Raw genomic sequence first — 15,601 nt, 5'->3', positions numbered from 1 at the left:
GCTTGGCGATTGGGCAAGGCAAGCCTCCAAGGGTGCCTTGTTGCCTAGGTGTCGCCTTGACAACTATGGTGGGCCCCACATTCTCCTGTATCAGGAAGAAGGATCACCTAGTGAGATGGGACATGGTTTGTAGAAGTAGGGATCAAGGTGGCTATGCACGGGTAATATGGTGGAGAGGAATATGGGGAAATTTAGAAGGGTCCTTAGGGATGGGGAAATTTTGCTGTTATTGAGCTGCTCTCAAGGATTGATCTTGTTGTTTTCCTGGATCAATCTTTTGTTGATAACTGTATTTGGTCAGCTTCTCCTTCTGGGTTCTTTTCCTTTTTTGATGAATAATAATAAATTTATTAATTCAAAAGCTGATTTAGAGTTGTGAATTCATACAACATTCGAGGAAGAGGCGCGAGCTGCAGCCCCTCCTTGAATCTTACAAGTAAACTAGGAAAGAAATACAGGAATCGCAGCTGAGCCCAAAACAATTCTTCCCTATTTACCCCGTGCTTTGGCTAACACACCTGACAAAGTATTTGCTGATCTCCCCACCCACTGTACAGTGACCAACATATTCCTTGTCAACCAACTGAATTTCTTCATTTCATTCTTGTAGCACCATATAGCCTCTTCGGGATTTTTCAACCAACCCACCACCACTTTGGAATCCCCTTCGATTATTAGGTGCTTTACCCCCAGCTGGTTTGCAAATTGCACCCCTTGTACAACAGCTAATAGCTCTGCCATGATAGAGTCCCCAACTCCTAAGGGGCCCGAGTAGAGCAACAGAATCTCTCCCTTTTCATTTCTCAAAGCACCCCCCATTCCGGATAATCCTGGATTACCCATGCTACTCCCATCAAAGTTCAACTTCAGTGAGCCTTCAGATGGAGGAAACCAACTTGTAATTGCTTTGTCCTTTAGGGATGAACACCTCGCTATTGCTGACCAATTTCTCCAGAGATCATTAAAAGAGAATTGATGAAAGATTTCCAAGGTCTTCAGCCAAGGTATTGCTCTATTCAGCACACAGTCTTTCAATTCCTGATTGTTCCTATCCCTTTCTTGAAAAATTCTAGCATTCCTTTCTTCCCAAGGAGTCCAAATCAGGGCAGCGCGGGCACATCTCCACATAAGTCTCCCTCTTTTTGTAGGCCAAGAGAAAGTAGAATGGTTGAAGAGCATGCGAACTTCTGCTGGTAGACTCCAACTACTCCCAAACAACGAAAGTAGCCAAGCCCAAAGGTCTATAGAAAAGGGACAAGATATTAGTAGGTGGTAACAATCCTCACCGTGAGCTCTGCAGAGGATACACCAATTGGGAGAAATACAGAGGAATGGTCTTCTCTTTTGTAGGTTATTTAGAGTGTTTACTTTCCCATGGAATACTTCCCAACAAAACGCCATAATCTTTGGGGGAACTGGCCTGTACCAAATTTCCTTTGATGGAAAGGGTTGTTGAGTAGAATGTTGAGAGATGGACTTGAAGAAAGAAGCACAAGTAAAGGTTCCATTGGGTCTAGGAGTCCACACCCTTTTATCTGCAGACCTTTGCGCTTTTCTTGTGCATCCTTCTTTAATTCTCTGATCCAAACCCTTAGTACGGGTTCTGCCTTTCCAGTGAAAGAGGTATGGTGCATACTGGTGCGCCCTATGATAAAGGCTTTCAGCTGGGAAGTGGTGCTAGGAAAGATCAATACTTGTGATATACTTCAAAAAAAAAAAAAAAGGAGACCCAATTGGTGTCTCTCAACCAGTGTTTTAAGACTCTGACCAGAGTAAAAACCGGAATGCTCTCAGGGTCCTGATTAATCGGGTGCTTTCCACATCCAACCCGCCAAAACCATCATTTAACTGGGACTCGGAAAGGCCACTGGTTCCTGTTTTTCAGGGTCTGACTATCCAGTCTGGGCTGAGTCTTAAAACACTGCTCTTAACCATGTTTGTATTCTTTGTGAAGCTAATGATGAGTCTGTTTTCCATTTACTAATCTCCTGCCGTTTTGTGAAATGCATGTGTGTGGGGTTTTGCTCCCTCTTTGGTTGTAGGTTGGTTCTCCTGCTGGGTGTGGCTAGACTTTTCAGCCCTGGATTCCTTGGACAGTCTAAGAAAAGAGGCAGAGTAATGCGGAGAGGCACTAAAAAGTAACAATATTATTTTTAAAGAGACTAGCAGGTCTAAGGAAGCACTCATAGAAAGTATAAGTGTAAAAGTGGTGCATTGGGTAAAGACAATCGAGGGGATTTCAAGGATTATTTGGTGGATTATATCCTGAGAGCTTGGGGAGCGGTTGCAGCCTCTTCCACTTTGACTAGCCAAACCCATGAAGTTTGGAAACCTTCAAGCACCAATAGATTGAAGCTAAACTTTGATGGTAGCTCACATGGCAAACCAGGCTCTTCTGGGATGAGATGTGTCATAAGGGATGGGAATGGACTAATTGAGGTCATGTACTCAAGACCTTTAGGGATGGGTGACTCCCTAAATGCAGAAATAACAGCCCTTTTATATGGGATGAGACTAATAAAGTAATTAAGTTTCAGAAGGATGGAGGTTGAAGGGGACTCTATTGTGGTAATATCTTGGCTGAAAAACAGAAATCAAGGTGTGTGGACTCATAGACATACTTTGAGGGAGATTGGATGCATTACTAGAGGGGTTGAAGCAACTTTTTCTTGGATCAGAAGATCTGCAATTGGCTTGGCAGATTTGTTACCCAAGCAAAGGGTAACTAGAAATCAGGTGTTTTGGATTGCAAAGTAATATACTTTGTGGGGCCAGGCTGGTAACTAGTCTGGTGTGTAATGTTATGCTAATTTATTAATGAAATCTTCTGTTATGAATAAAAAGAATATTAGTGTTTGCACTTGTTTTAGTTGTAGTTCATAATATATTCTGTCCCTCCCCAGACTCTGCATTGGCAGGAGCTTCGTGCACTGGGCTGCCCTTTTTTATTCAATATTTTTTAATAACTCAACAATTATTACATTGTTTATGTCATGCATATCATTATAAAATGTAACTTAAAACTAAATTATAGCACCCATGTCACTAAATCCTTTTTTTCCAGGCTAGCTGAGTTTGGTACCTTGTACTTGTGTTAGATTCTCATACTTGTACCTCCATGTAACATAAGCAGTTTGTTGGGCCAAAGTGTTTTGTTTAGCATCCCAGTTCTTATTTCCTTGGTGAGTTGTGAAATATGGTTCAATGTTTATAATTTCTTGTCTAAAGCTTCTGGATCTAAGAGCATTATAGTGTATGACGACCTGGTAGTTTCTGTAGTGCTTTTTGCTGTTTTCTTCACTCTTTCTTTTGGCTCCCTGGAACCTCTGTCAATTAGTCATTCTATCTTGTTGTCCTTTATGAGTTTGTGCTGTGATAAAGAAGTGGGGGAGGACTGACCATGGAACCGTGAGCGTTAGTCTATTAGACGTGAAATCATCAGTTAAATATTGGACATTGACTTATCACTCTTTGGCTTCCACAACATGGTTGACATAATTCGACATAGACTCAAAGTCATTTTTTTGATCAATTAGTGGTGAAATTTTATTGAAGAACAGGAATATGTATACAAGATTTACATAATTGGACATAGACTCAAGAGTCGTTTTTTTAATCAATAAGTGGTGAACCTTTATTGAAGAACAAGAATATGTAAGCAAGTTACACAAGCAGTATATAGACTCAAGGTTCATGACCACTCTTGCAAACATAATTATCTCCACCAATACATCAATAGATTTGGCACATCAGTAGAAACTATGAACTTTATTTGCTCACTCTCTCTCTCTCTCCAGAAAAAAAGTATTGTAGATTTTAGTAGTTAAGTGTTTGATCTTGACTTTCAGAATATCCCTTCTTAAATCTTGTTGCAGCAAAGATTTTATCTTGTATGTTGGAGGCCCTGTCTGGGCATTGGATTGGTGTCCGAGGCTACATAGGAGTTCCGATTGTCATATTAACTGTGAGGTACTTAAAGATATCTACCTTGGAACTGTCTGAATAATCTATTTCTTGTTGTAACTTTTAAATAATTGACTCATTTTGTTTGTAATGACTGGTATTGCAGTCAGTTCTAATCATTTCCATTTCTTTGGACATGAAACACCATTTTTTCTTTTCTGATTGGTAGGATAAAATTTATTAAACAAAGGAAAAGTGCATATGAAATGTATAAATAGAAAGATGAAGAGTCAACCAGCCAAAATGTATAAATAAAAATGTACTTTTTATAATTTTAAATATAATTATATAAACCTTATATATTAAAATCAATAAATATTATAATATAGTTGAATTCAGATTTTGGTCAAACCAGATGGAGTCAAGTCCGAATCTCATCTGATTATTAATTGGATGCAGATTGCAAAATCCAAATTCGATTGGATTAGATAAATATGGGCCCGTTTGGCAAGTCTTTCTGAGAAGATCTTCTTGTGGCTCTAACAGTCAATAGACGCACTGAGCTTTTGACATAAGATCTGGGCAGCCCGAAGACCATTTGGCAGAAGCGCATCGTTCCGTGCGTTGTTTCGGGTCTTTCCGCGCGAGATTAAAATGTGGAAGACGCGGGAAGCTTCATTTGGAGCTTCCCGAAATCAGCCCGAAATGGGCTTCCCACGTCTTTTCGGCACCCCGTTTTTTGGCGGCGAGATCTTCCGCATGCCAAACGCGAATAGACCGATTTTTGGTCTTCCCGGCTTGTAAGCAGCCGAAATACCGCGCGGAAAGATGCGCCAACCGGGGCCTACATCATCTGAATCTTAGATAATCGGATCAGATGTGAGATCGGGCCGTGGAGTTTTGGTTATCATTGAGAGGCCTACTTGGAGTTACTTTAAAGTCCTTATTTGCATACTATGAGTTTGTTTTGGTTTTAAAGCAAGTAGAAAAAGGAGGCCTCTCAAAAAAAGAAAAAGAAGGGGCGGAGCCCCTGTTTTTTGTTCCAGAAGTAGAAGACGAAGAGAAGAGAAGAGAAGAGGAGGAGGAAAGAAGGGGCGGAGCCCCTGTTTTTGTTCCAAAAAAAAAAAAAAAAGGAGGGGCGGAGCCCCTGTTTTTGCTCAAAAAAAGAAAAAGAAGAAGGAGAGGAACCCCTGTTTTTGCTCAAAAAAAAGAAAAAGAAGAAGGGGCGGAGCCCCTGTTTTTTGTTCTAGAAGTAGAAGACGAAGAGAAGAGGAGGAAAGAAGGGGTGGGGCCCTGTTTTTGTTCCAAAAAAAAAGAGAAAAAGGAGGGGCAGAGCCCCTGTTTTTGCTCAAAAAAAAAAAAAAGAAAAAGAAGGGGTGGAGCCCCTGTAAGAAGACGAGGAGGAGGAGGAGGCATACCTTGAATGTGATTGATTTCCCTTTCTAAGACATATAACTTGGAACCTTGATGAGGATATCTCTCGAACTCTCTTCGAATATCATATCTCTCAATTAAGAAGATTAGAAATTAATAAAAAATTTATTATAATATGAAAAAATAAAAACAATGATTTGGTGCATCAGGTTTATGATTATATTATAAACTTATGATATAAAAAGAATATTAAAACAGGTAACAGGTAACATGTTATATATAATCGCTTGAAACCGTATGGCGTTTGTGCGAGACGAGCCCCAAAAAGTGCCTACACGCCTAGGCCTTGACAACTACGATGGACACATGCACATTTTAAAAAGTTCAAAACTTTGGGATGATAGATCCCATTCCTATAATTGTTATAAAATGAAAAAAGTAATTGAACAAAAGCAGTGCCAGTCATTATTGATACACACTGTTAAAAAGACTGCTTTATGTTTAGTTTAGTGCAGCAGGGGTAATTTTGTAATTTTAATATCCTTGGGATGCTTGTAAATGTTACTTATCTATTTTTATGATTGCCCTAATACAAAAGCTGGCGCCGCCAGCACATTTTTTGAGCTCTCAAACTTCTCTCTTCCTCTCTTCTCTCCTCTTCTTCTCCCCTCAGCCCTTGTCTTAATTCTTTTCTGTTTAATATGGTATCAGAGCGGGTTTATTAGACCTGAAAGCAAGATCGGCCAAGCTTTTTCCTTAAACTAGTTACAGTTTTTTTCTTGGAGAAGCCAGATAAAAAGCATTGGAGAACCTTTTTCAACCTTTTTTCTTTTTTTCTTGGTTGTGTACCAAGACAGAACGTGTACCAGGTTCGTGTGACTGATGTGAGGTGAACAGAACTTATTTTCTGCCCTTTTTCTGTGGATTGTGTGATCCTTGTGGTGTGTTTGTAGGTCGTGATGACCTGTATGTGCTGTAACAGCAGTAAAGTGAAAAGTTTGGTGACTGTAGGGCTGTATTGTGGTGTTGTTTTACTGTTCTTAGGTGCAGTACAGATATTTCCAGCAATAGTAGATAGTGTGAAAGGGAGAAATTGACCTTCTCTGTGTGAGATTGTGTGTGGACTTAGGAGTGTTGTCGGACTGCATGCCCCTTGATTTTTCGTGGTTGGTTAGGTGTGACCTGAAGCAGTTATCATGAATATTGAATACTCTGCCACCTCTAGTGTCTCCTCAATGCAGAATGGGATGAGTGGGGGTATAGATTTATCCTTTCCTATGGTTGTCATTCCTCTAGATGGATCAATTACCTAGAATGGTTGAAGGGGATCAGATTATACATTACTACAAGGGGAAATATAGGGTATATAAATGGGAAAATTAAAGAACCCAATTTTGGGAGTGCAGAGCATGATAGGTGGAACCAAGAAAACAACATGGTAATGTCATGGCTCTTAGTGTCTATGCTACCTCAAGTGAGAAGAAGTTTTATGTGGGCTGAAACAGCCTATGAAATCTGGGAACAAGTTAAATTAACCTATTTTGAACTGTGTCACTATACAAAGATTTATCAGTTGTAGGCAGAGCCATCTACTTGTAAACAAGGGAAGAGAAGTCTTTTTGTATACTATTTGGACCTGACTTCCATCTGGAAGGAGTTGGATCATTACTAGAGTGTGGACTGGTAGTGTGATGAAGATGCTAAGGCTTACAAGTCCCTTGTTTCATATCAACAAGTGTTTGCCTTCCTCCTAGGCCTGAATCTTGTGTATGAGTCTATTAGGGTGCAAAACCTAGGAAGCAAGGATCTCCCATATGTTCAAGAAGTGTATGCCCTAGTATAGTTAGAGGAAAGTAGAAGAAATTTGATGAACAACTTTGAGAGAGAATCAATTGCTTTGGCAGCTAAAGGAAGTGTAGTTGTAGGTGAGGAAAATTCCTTTAAGAAGGGGGGTTTCCAGAAGAAAGTAGATGACAAGGACAAATTATGGTGCACTCATTGTTAGAGATCTCGGCACACTCGTAATATTTGTTGGGATCTTCATGGGAAGTCGAAGTGGGCTCAAGAGTTGAACAAGAAACAAGGTTTAGATCAGAATAAGAAACCATGACAACAAGGTCCAAGGAAGTTCAATGCAGCAAATATGGCTTCTCAAGACACTCAAACCCTCTAGTACTATTGTGGCTCAGGCATGTCCTTTTGGTTCTGCCCCGAGGGAGGATATCCTTAATTCCTTCTGTGATTATCTGGAGCTGTATGGTAGGGCAATTCATTAGATGGATACTGCCTCTCCTCCCTTAACTTCATTTGCTCCTACATCAGGTAACTTTGCCATAGCTTTCCATGTGGCATCTCATTCCCCGGACTCCCCTTGGATAATTGATTCTGGACCATTAAACCATATGACTAATAAGTCATTGTTTTCAGGCCTATCATCTTCTCTCTAGCAATGACAAGGTGTGACTAGTTAATGGCTCGTTCTCCACCGTTGTTGGTCAAGGAACCATCTCCCTTCCTTTTGGTCAAGGAACATGCAAAACATTAAAAAGAGGAAGTATGGTGGAGGGGCTCTTCATGCTGGAAAATAAGGCTGCCTTGCGGTCATAGGGTCCAAGAGTTGATCTAGTAAGAGTTAGGCTTATATGTAGCACATTCGTCTTGGTCATTTATCTTTTGAGTCATTAAACATTTTGTTTTTGGAGTTGTTTTAGTCGGTGTCAGTCAGAGTTCATATTGTCAAACTTATCAATTGAGTAAAATTGTAGATCTCATTGATGATTATTCTAGATATAGATGGATGTATGCAATGAGATCTAGTGATGAAGTTCCCAAAATTGTAAAATATTTCCAATGCATGATCTTCACCCAATTTCAAACTGAAATCCAAGTTTTCCAATACGGTAATGCCAAAGAATATTTTCATAGTGACCTCATGGATTTTTTTTTGCTTTGTGTGTGGGTCCCTTCATTGTAGCTCATGTGCTTGAACACCCCAACAAAATGGCATTATTGAAAGGAATTGCAGGAAAAATATAACATAAATTACAAAAACAAGTATCAAAAAGACAAATTATAAAAACAGAAATTGCAGGAAAATATAACAGAAATTATAAAAACACAGAAAATGAAGATAAATAGCAAAAATTACAGAAAAATGCTAACAAAAAACATGGAAGATGAAAAAAATAGAAATTGCAGAGAAAATACAGAAATTATAAAAAACACAGTAAATGAAAAAAACTAACATAAATTACAAAGAAAGAAATTCATAGACCGACACCCATTCAACAGGAGGTTTTGATCTGATACTTCTGATTCTGATCATAATTTTGCTTTGTTTAGATCTAATAAAAACTTTCGTTCTCCACGGTAAAAATTACAGAAACCTCTTGTATGTTGACATTGGCACCAGATTGATGGTCTTCTTGAAGCAATTCACAGCGAGGTCATGTTTATGGAAATCATACCAGATCAAGCCTGTTTTGTAGAAGGAAGATGTGGATTTGAATTAGTGAGATCTGACGGAAACAGCAAATCAGTTGAGATCTTACAGAGTTTAACCAGGTCTTTGTTGACCTTCACTTGGGCTGCTGAGGATTGTATTCCTATGGCATTTGAGAGATCAAACCAGGCGTTCCACAGACAATAGCATAGCTTCTATCTTTGAAGCTTACTGGAATTGACAACAGAGTGACAGTGCTTAATCCACAGACATTACTTTTCTGCAACTTCACATAGACCTTCTCTGGCAATGGTTATTCAAGGGAGAGACATTGGGTTTATTTGATCAAAACTTTGATTTCTTTGAGTATTTGAAATTGAGATTCATGACCACTAAGCCTAATCTCCAGCAAAAGTTTAAAGATCTTCATTATTGATGCTGAACTAAAACAAGAGGCCAATGGGTCACCCATTGGATAACCATGACCCAACCCACCCAAAGCATTAAATTTTCTTTTATTGGGTTACCCAACCCGCAAATGATCCAGATTAAATGGATACAACCTAACCCATCAATTAATGGTTGGGTTAGATGGGTTAGTGGGTTGGGTTAAAAAATTGCCACCCCTAACCCCCGGCATCTAACTTCCTAAATCTCAACTTTGATGGAAGCTTCATAGGCAATATGGGGTTGGTTGGGGTAGGGGGTGTCTTCAGAATGAAGAGTGGTGGCTTTGTATTCTGGACCATTGGAGCACAGTGATGCACTGATTGCAGAAATGGTCAGCTTATTGCAGGGGTTAAAGTTGGTTAAACAATTTGGTTTCCACAATCTAGAAGTGGAAGGGGAATCTCAGGTGATCATCTTTTGGACAAGATGCAGTACCCAAATCCCTTGGGTTTTCCGGCACAACTTTAGGGAGATTGAAAACTTAATAAGGGTGCTAAATGTTTCTTTTAAATGGGTGAGAAGAACAGCAAATGGAATGGCAAACATGCTAGCCAAACAAGGGGCTTTAAGACAGGCAGTATTTTATTTTGTGCAAATTTGTGAACTCTTGTTGTTTGGGGTGGATCGTACATCCACCTTATTTCTTGTAATTTTTAAGTTTGCATTAATAAAATTACTTTATGATGATGAAAGAAATCAAAGTGGGATTTTTCTTACTATTCTACATTTTTTGGTGACGAGAAATCTAGCTTCCTAGGTTTGTTATTTATTTTTTCTATTTTTTCCATGAGAAGATAATCTCTACCCTATTTTGCCTCTCACTTCTCTTCCTAGATTTCTTTTCTTTTTGTTGTTGTTGTTGTTTTTTTTTTTTTTTTGCATAGACTAAAGCAACCGTGTTGTTTCTTTTCTTCTAAACTGTTGGATAACCAGAAATCTAGTATCAATTATATGGATAATTCATTAGATGATCCTATTAGTGAAAAATTTTGATGATGGAAATTTTTGATAATCTAAAACATTATGGGTCATCTCCAAGGTTTAGCACTTGGTCCATACTTATTTGCACTAGTCAAAGTTGAATTGACTAAACATATTCAAGAGGAGGTCCTGTGGTGTTTGACGTTTGCTGATGACATAATATTAATTATTGAAACTAATGAGGAGTTAAATACAAAATTTGGTTTATGAACAAATACATTGGAAAGAAGAGGCTTTAAAATAAGTAGGGCTTTGAACATATGCAATGTAAAGTTATCAATAATAGGAGTACAAACCAGGATAAAATTATGATTAGTCCAATTGGAGATCAAGAGAGATCTCAATGTGACCTCTTCCACTACCTGGTTCAATAATTCTTAACAAAGGAGAGATTGGAGAGGATGTTGCTCATATAACCAGAGCAGGATGGGCAAAATGGAAGGGTGCATCCGGAGCCTTATGCTATAGTCAAATGGCATTTTGGCTAAAAGAAAATTCTTTAAAATAGTTGTAAGGCTAGCTAGGTTGGACAGTTAAAGAAATGGCATCTTCAAAAAATGAGTGTGGAAAATTATCAAAGAAATAGCACCTCTTCCACTACCTGGTTCAATAATTCTTAACAAAGGAGAGATTGGAGAGGATGTTGCTCATATAACTAGAGCAGGATGGGCAAAATGGAAGGGTGCATCCGGAGCCTTATGCTATGGGAAAATAGCATTTTGGCTAAAAGAATATTCTATAAAATGGTTGTAAGGCTAGCTATGTTGGACAGTTAAAGAAATGGCATCTCCAAAAAATGGGTGTGGAAAATTATCAAAGAAATGAGTGGCAAAAATTAGTATGCTTGGATGAATGGTAAAACTAAAAAAGATTGGGTTAGAAATGAAGTCATATGAAGGAACTAGGAGTAGCTCCAATAGGCAATGCAATGAGAGAAAGTAGACTGAAGTGTTCTGTTCGCATGCATAGAAGATGTCAACAACACCCATAAGAAGAAATGATCTGTTGCAACTTGAAGGGTCTAGAAGGGCTAGGGGTAGATCAAAAAGGACATGGGTCTAAGTGGTAAGAAATGGTTTAATTGCCTATAATTTGATGATGGATATGGAACTAAACAGAATGGAATGGTAAAACAGTATTTTTTTTTTGATAATGGTAAAACAGTATTCATCTAGCCAACCCTATATAGTTGGGACGAGGCTTGGATGGTGATGGGTTTAGTTATTATTTTGTTGGATTATAACAACCTAGAACCTAGAACTTATTGCTGATAGACTTCTATTTTATGAAAGGTTGTTCCTTCTATTATTGTATTTTGATTTGTCATATGTTCATGTTATCATTATAGTCTCTTTCTTTCTTTTTGTTACTTTTTGAGGCTTATGCCTCACTTTCTTGTGCCATTAAGCCCCAACTATGCCCTTATCCATTGAAACCTTGGCCCTTAATGCTATTACAAAGGCAACTAGGCTATCTTAGTGGAAGGGAACTATGGCTTAAGAGTTGGATTCTTCATTAAAAACCAGAATGGGAGCTAGTTTGTCTATTCAAATACAAGGAGCCAATCAGTCGTAAGTGACTTCTCATACATGGTGGAATATGGCTGATGGCTCAGTTGAAAGGCATAAAGTTTGATTTGTAGTTAAGGGTATACTAAGACCTATCTCGTTGATTATAGGAGAAGCTCACTCTAGTTGCCGGATTGAACTTTATATGGGCTATTTTTTGTCCAGATGTCAATTACTCTTGGCCGTTGCAGTAATTCAGAGTGGTTTCCTCAATGGTGATTTGCAAGAACAGGTGTATACGGAGTTGGCACTTGGGGCATGTATTCCAAATAGTCAAGGGATGTTCATGGTAGTGACACATTTTGAGAGAGTCTCCAGTCTGAAACTCAAAAAAGCCATTGCTACCTTCCGGTGTATTCCAAAATGGTAGTGACACATTTTGAGGGGGTAGAATCACTTTAATCAAGTCCACTTTGACCAACCTTCCGGTGTATTTTTTGTCTACCTTCAAGTTACCTATCAAAGTTGCCACTAAGATAGAGAGATCATGAGAGATTTTTTGTGGGAACCGGGAAACTCAAAAAAGGACCATCTAGTGAAGTGGGAAGTAGTTTCTAGGAAAAAGGACGTTGGGGGTTTAGACATTGGCAATATTAGATTAAGAAATGTAGCACTGTTAGGGAAGTGGTTGTGGAGGCTTCCCCTAGAGTAGGACAGTTTGTGGCACTTGGTGGTGGAAGGTATTCACTAGATGGAAGCTAATGGATGGGATGCTGGTGTCGACCCTAGGGCTACTCACTTCTCCCCTTGGAAAGCCATTGCTAGAGTCTTGCCTTCCTTTTGCCGTTTCATCGGACTTGATTTGTGCTCAGGTAATAAAATTCTGTTTTGGGAGGATCTTTAGTTTGGGAACACCCCCCTTAAGGACAAATTCCTGGTTATGTATTCTCTTTCCCTAAATAAATTCAAAGTCATTTCCTCTTTCTGTGTATCTGAGGGGAACTGGGACTTGGCTTTGAGAAGAGGATTAAGGGATTCAGAATTGGTTTGTGCAGATGAATTGTTCTCTTTGTTGAATTCAGCTTTCCTAGATCATTCTTGCCCAGACAGTAGAATTTGGACAGAATCCTCTTCAGGGGTTTTCTTTTGCTCCTCTGTTTTCAATGCCCTAATTCAGCCTTCTATTGTGTGTATCTCCTTTCCTGTTAGAGAAGTGTGGTGTGCTCTTGTTCCACAAAAGGTTAGGGCTTTTTGCTGGGAAGTGGCTCTCCAAAAGGTCAACACTATGGATGTACTTCAAAGAAAAAGGCCAGATTGGTGCTTTTCCCCACATGTCTGTTGCCTTTGCTTAAGAAATGGTGAGATGGTGACTCATCTTTTGATTTCTTTTCCTGCTTCTTATTTGTGGGATTGGTTCTCTTCTCTTTTTGGTTGCAGATGGAATCTCCCTTCGTGTGTGCTGAATGTCTTTGACTCTAGCTTCTTCTAGCAACCAAAGAAAAGAGGCAGGGTAATGTGGAGAATAACAAGAGCAGCTGTCCTTTGGTTGATTTAGGAAGAGAGAAACAATAGAATTTTCCAAGGACAAGAAAAATCCAAACAAGCACTATTTGAGGTCATTACCATCAAGATTCTTCATTGGTTGAAATTGCAGCAACTTTTCAAGGACTTCTCCGCATCTGACTTAGTTAGAAGTTGGAGTTCTATAGCTGTATCCTCTCCCTTTTCCGTGTAATTCAAGAGGTTTGGTCACCACCATCTCAGTTTAGGGTGAAATTAAACTTTGATGGAAGCTCCTAGGTAATCCAGGCCCGTTGGGAGTTGGGGGTGTCTTCAGAAATGAGGAAGGAAGAGTTTTGGCCCTTTACTCAGGCCCAATTGGGGTGGGAGATTCTTTGAGGGAAGAAGTCATGGCCTTACTCTAAGGACTGAAATTGGTGAAACAATGGGGTATGCAGCACTTAGAAGTGGAAGGAGACTCCAAGCTGGTAATAGGGTGGATGCAATCTAGAAACTTGGGAGTATGGTCACTTGGAAAGCCTCTAAGAGAGATTATTAGCTTAGCAAGGGAACTTGTGGTGCAATTTAATTGGGTAAGAAGGTCAGCAAATGGAAGGGCTGACACATTAGCTAAGCAAGGAATTATTAAGGAGACTTTGTTTTGGGCTTGTTGGTAAGAATTTCGTTCTGATTTTCCGCCCATCCTTTGGGTGGTGATAACTGTACTCTCCTTTTAATACTGTTGATGAAAGTTACCATTTCTTATAAAAAAATGTTTATGGTCTCAACTATCAAGTAGTCACTCACCATGGCTTGGTAGATTCAAAGTGGCTCTCCAAAGTATTGGATTTGTACAATTGCATGCTGATTGCACTTTCGTTATATGATTATGCTTTTTTTTTTATGGTAATAGCAGAATTTTATTAAATTAAAAAGATCACCCCAAGCTGTCTAAAAAGTGGAACTTCAAATTTGAAAATTTGAACTTGTATTGCATTCATTGTATTGGTGTGTATCAGTCCCAATGTACACTGCGATACCTTACGATACAGTACCTGCTTGCTACAAAAAAGTCTAAAAAGTGCCCATTTGTAGTGCCCCACTTACTCATCCTTATGGAAGCTGAAACAATATCCCCGTATTAGGTGCATCTTATGGATATTTTGAACCTTGACTAGGATAACTCTCCACTCCATATCCTTAGCAATGTCCATATTCTATCAACTGTTGGAGTCCCTAGCTATGTTGGTTTACACAGTAGATGCTGAATATCAAGAGTTGGTGTGATGTAACCTGTACTTTTGGTACTAAATAAATTTTTTCCTATGGCGTTCTGTTGTTGTTCCTATAGGATTTCTTTCTTGGATAATCAATATGCATTTTGCATGTTTAATGTGCTAATGTTTTTCCTGATTGTTTCATTCAGTATCTTGCTGTAGCTGCACATCCTCCTGAAGCTTCTTATCACAAGATAGGAGTCCCATTAACTGGTAGAGGTGTCATTCAAATATGGTGCATTTTAAACCAAAACGTGAAAGATGAAGTGGTGACTCCATTAAACAAGGCAAAAGGAAGACCAGGAAAACCAAATGTCCTGAAGGATGAATCATCTGCATTGAAGAAGCCAAAAGGGAGACCTAGGAAAACAAATGTCACAAAGGATGAGTCACCTGCATTGAATAAGTCAAGAGGAAGGCATAGAAAGAAGGAAGCTGAAAAGGAACTAGATGATTTAGAGAGCAACAGCCAATTTATTCCAGCCCTTGCTGTTGAATTCCCAGAAGATTCACATGAGTTTCATGCTGTGAATAAGGTGAACAAGAGTAATGATGAACAACCTCTGCTGGACAACTGTATTGCAGATTCTGGGTTGGAGGCTGAAACAAGAGAACACTTCAGTTCTGGAATTTCAGCTTGTAAATCAGGGTTCAGTACTTCACAGAGGAGAAGAAAGAAAGATAAGGCAAGGGCTGGAGAAAATTTGGTTGCAGTTGTGGAAGAAAATAATAGCTCTGAGCAGGGTCTGTTAGCATCAGATAAGAACACAACTAATAATGGTCTTGGCAATAATTCTCATCTTCCAAAGGATGTTACTCTGCCTAGGGTTGTTTTGTGTCTGGCCCACAATGGAAAAGTTGCATGGGATGTGAAGTGGCGTCCTTTAAATGATTCAGGATACAAGAATTCAATGGGTTATCTTGCTGTACTGCTGGGAAATGGCTCTTTGGAAGTGTATGCTTTTCTCGTACTCTTCTCTGTCGATTTTATGCCATTTTTTTTAACATAGTCTAGTAGTTTTCTCCTTTTTCTTCATTTAGAGAAAGTTTTGTTATGTATGCACATTAATGGCAATAATTTGGTGTGTTATGGGAGCTATGACTGCCATCCTCAATGAAATTTATACAATCACATTCAATGCTTAAATGTTGGTGTAGGTGGAAAT

At 39.1% G+C, this 15,601-nt stretch overlaps 1 protein-coding gene across 3 annotated transcripts in view; it reads left to right on the top strand.

The window, feature by feature from the left end:
• Positions 1–15,601, top strand: part of LOC104586906 (Transducin/WD40 repeat-like superfamily protein) — a 53,808-nt gene that overhangs the window by 16,513 nt on the left and 21,694 nt on the right. For 2 of the 3 annotated variants that reach the window (XR_016082522.1, XM_088898100.1), the window contains 2 exons: positions 3,849–3,969; positions 14,585–15,390. Coding sequence is in view for 2 of the 3 variants with exons in the window: in XM_088898100.1 (XP_088754226.1) it covers positions 3,849–3,969; positions 14,585–15,390 (927 nt within the window). In the remaining variant the exon portion in view is untranslated. The remainder of the gene's footprint in view (positions 1–3,848; positions 3,970–14,584; positions 15,391–15,601) is intronic. The other variant, XM_088898101.1, reaches the window with a different exon arrangement.

The sequence above is a fragment of the Nelumbo nucifera genome, chromosome 2 (genome assembly GCF_055504915.1).
Source record: "Nelumbo nucifera cultivar China Antique chromosome 2, China Antique-T2T, whole genome shotgun sequence".
In the NCBI taxonomy this organism is placed as follows: Eukaryota; Viridiplantae; Streptophyta; class Magnoliopsida; order Proteales; family Nelumbonaceae; genus Nelumbo; species Nelumbo nucifera.
The sequence above is the reverse complement of the archived record's forward strand: the minus strand, read 5'-3'. Positions and strand labels throughout refer to the sequence as shown.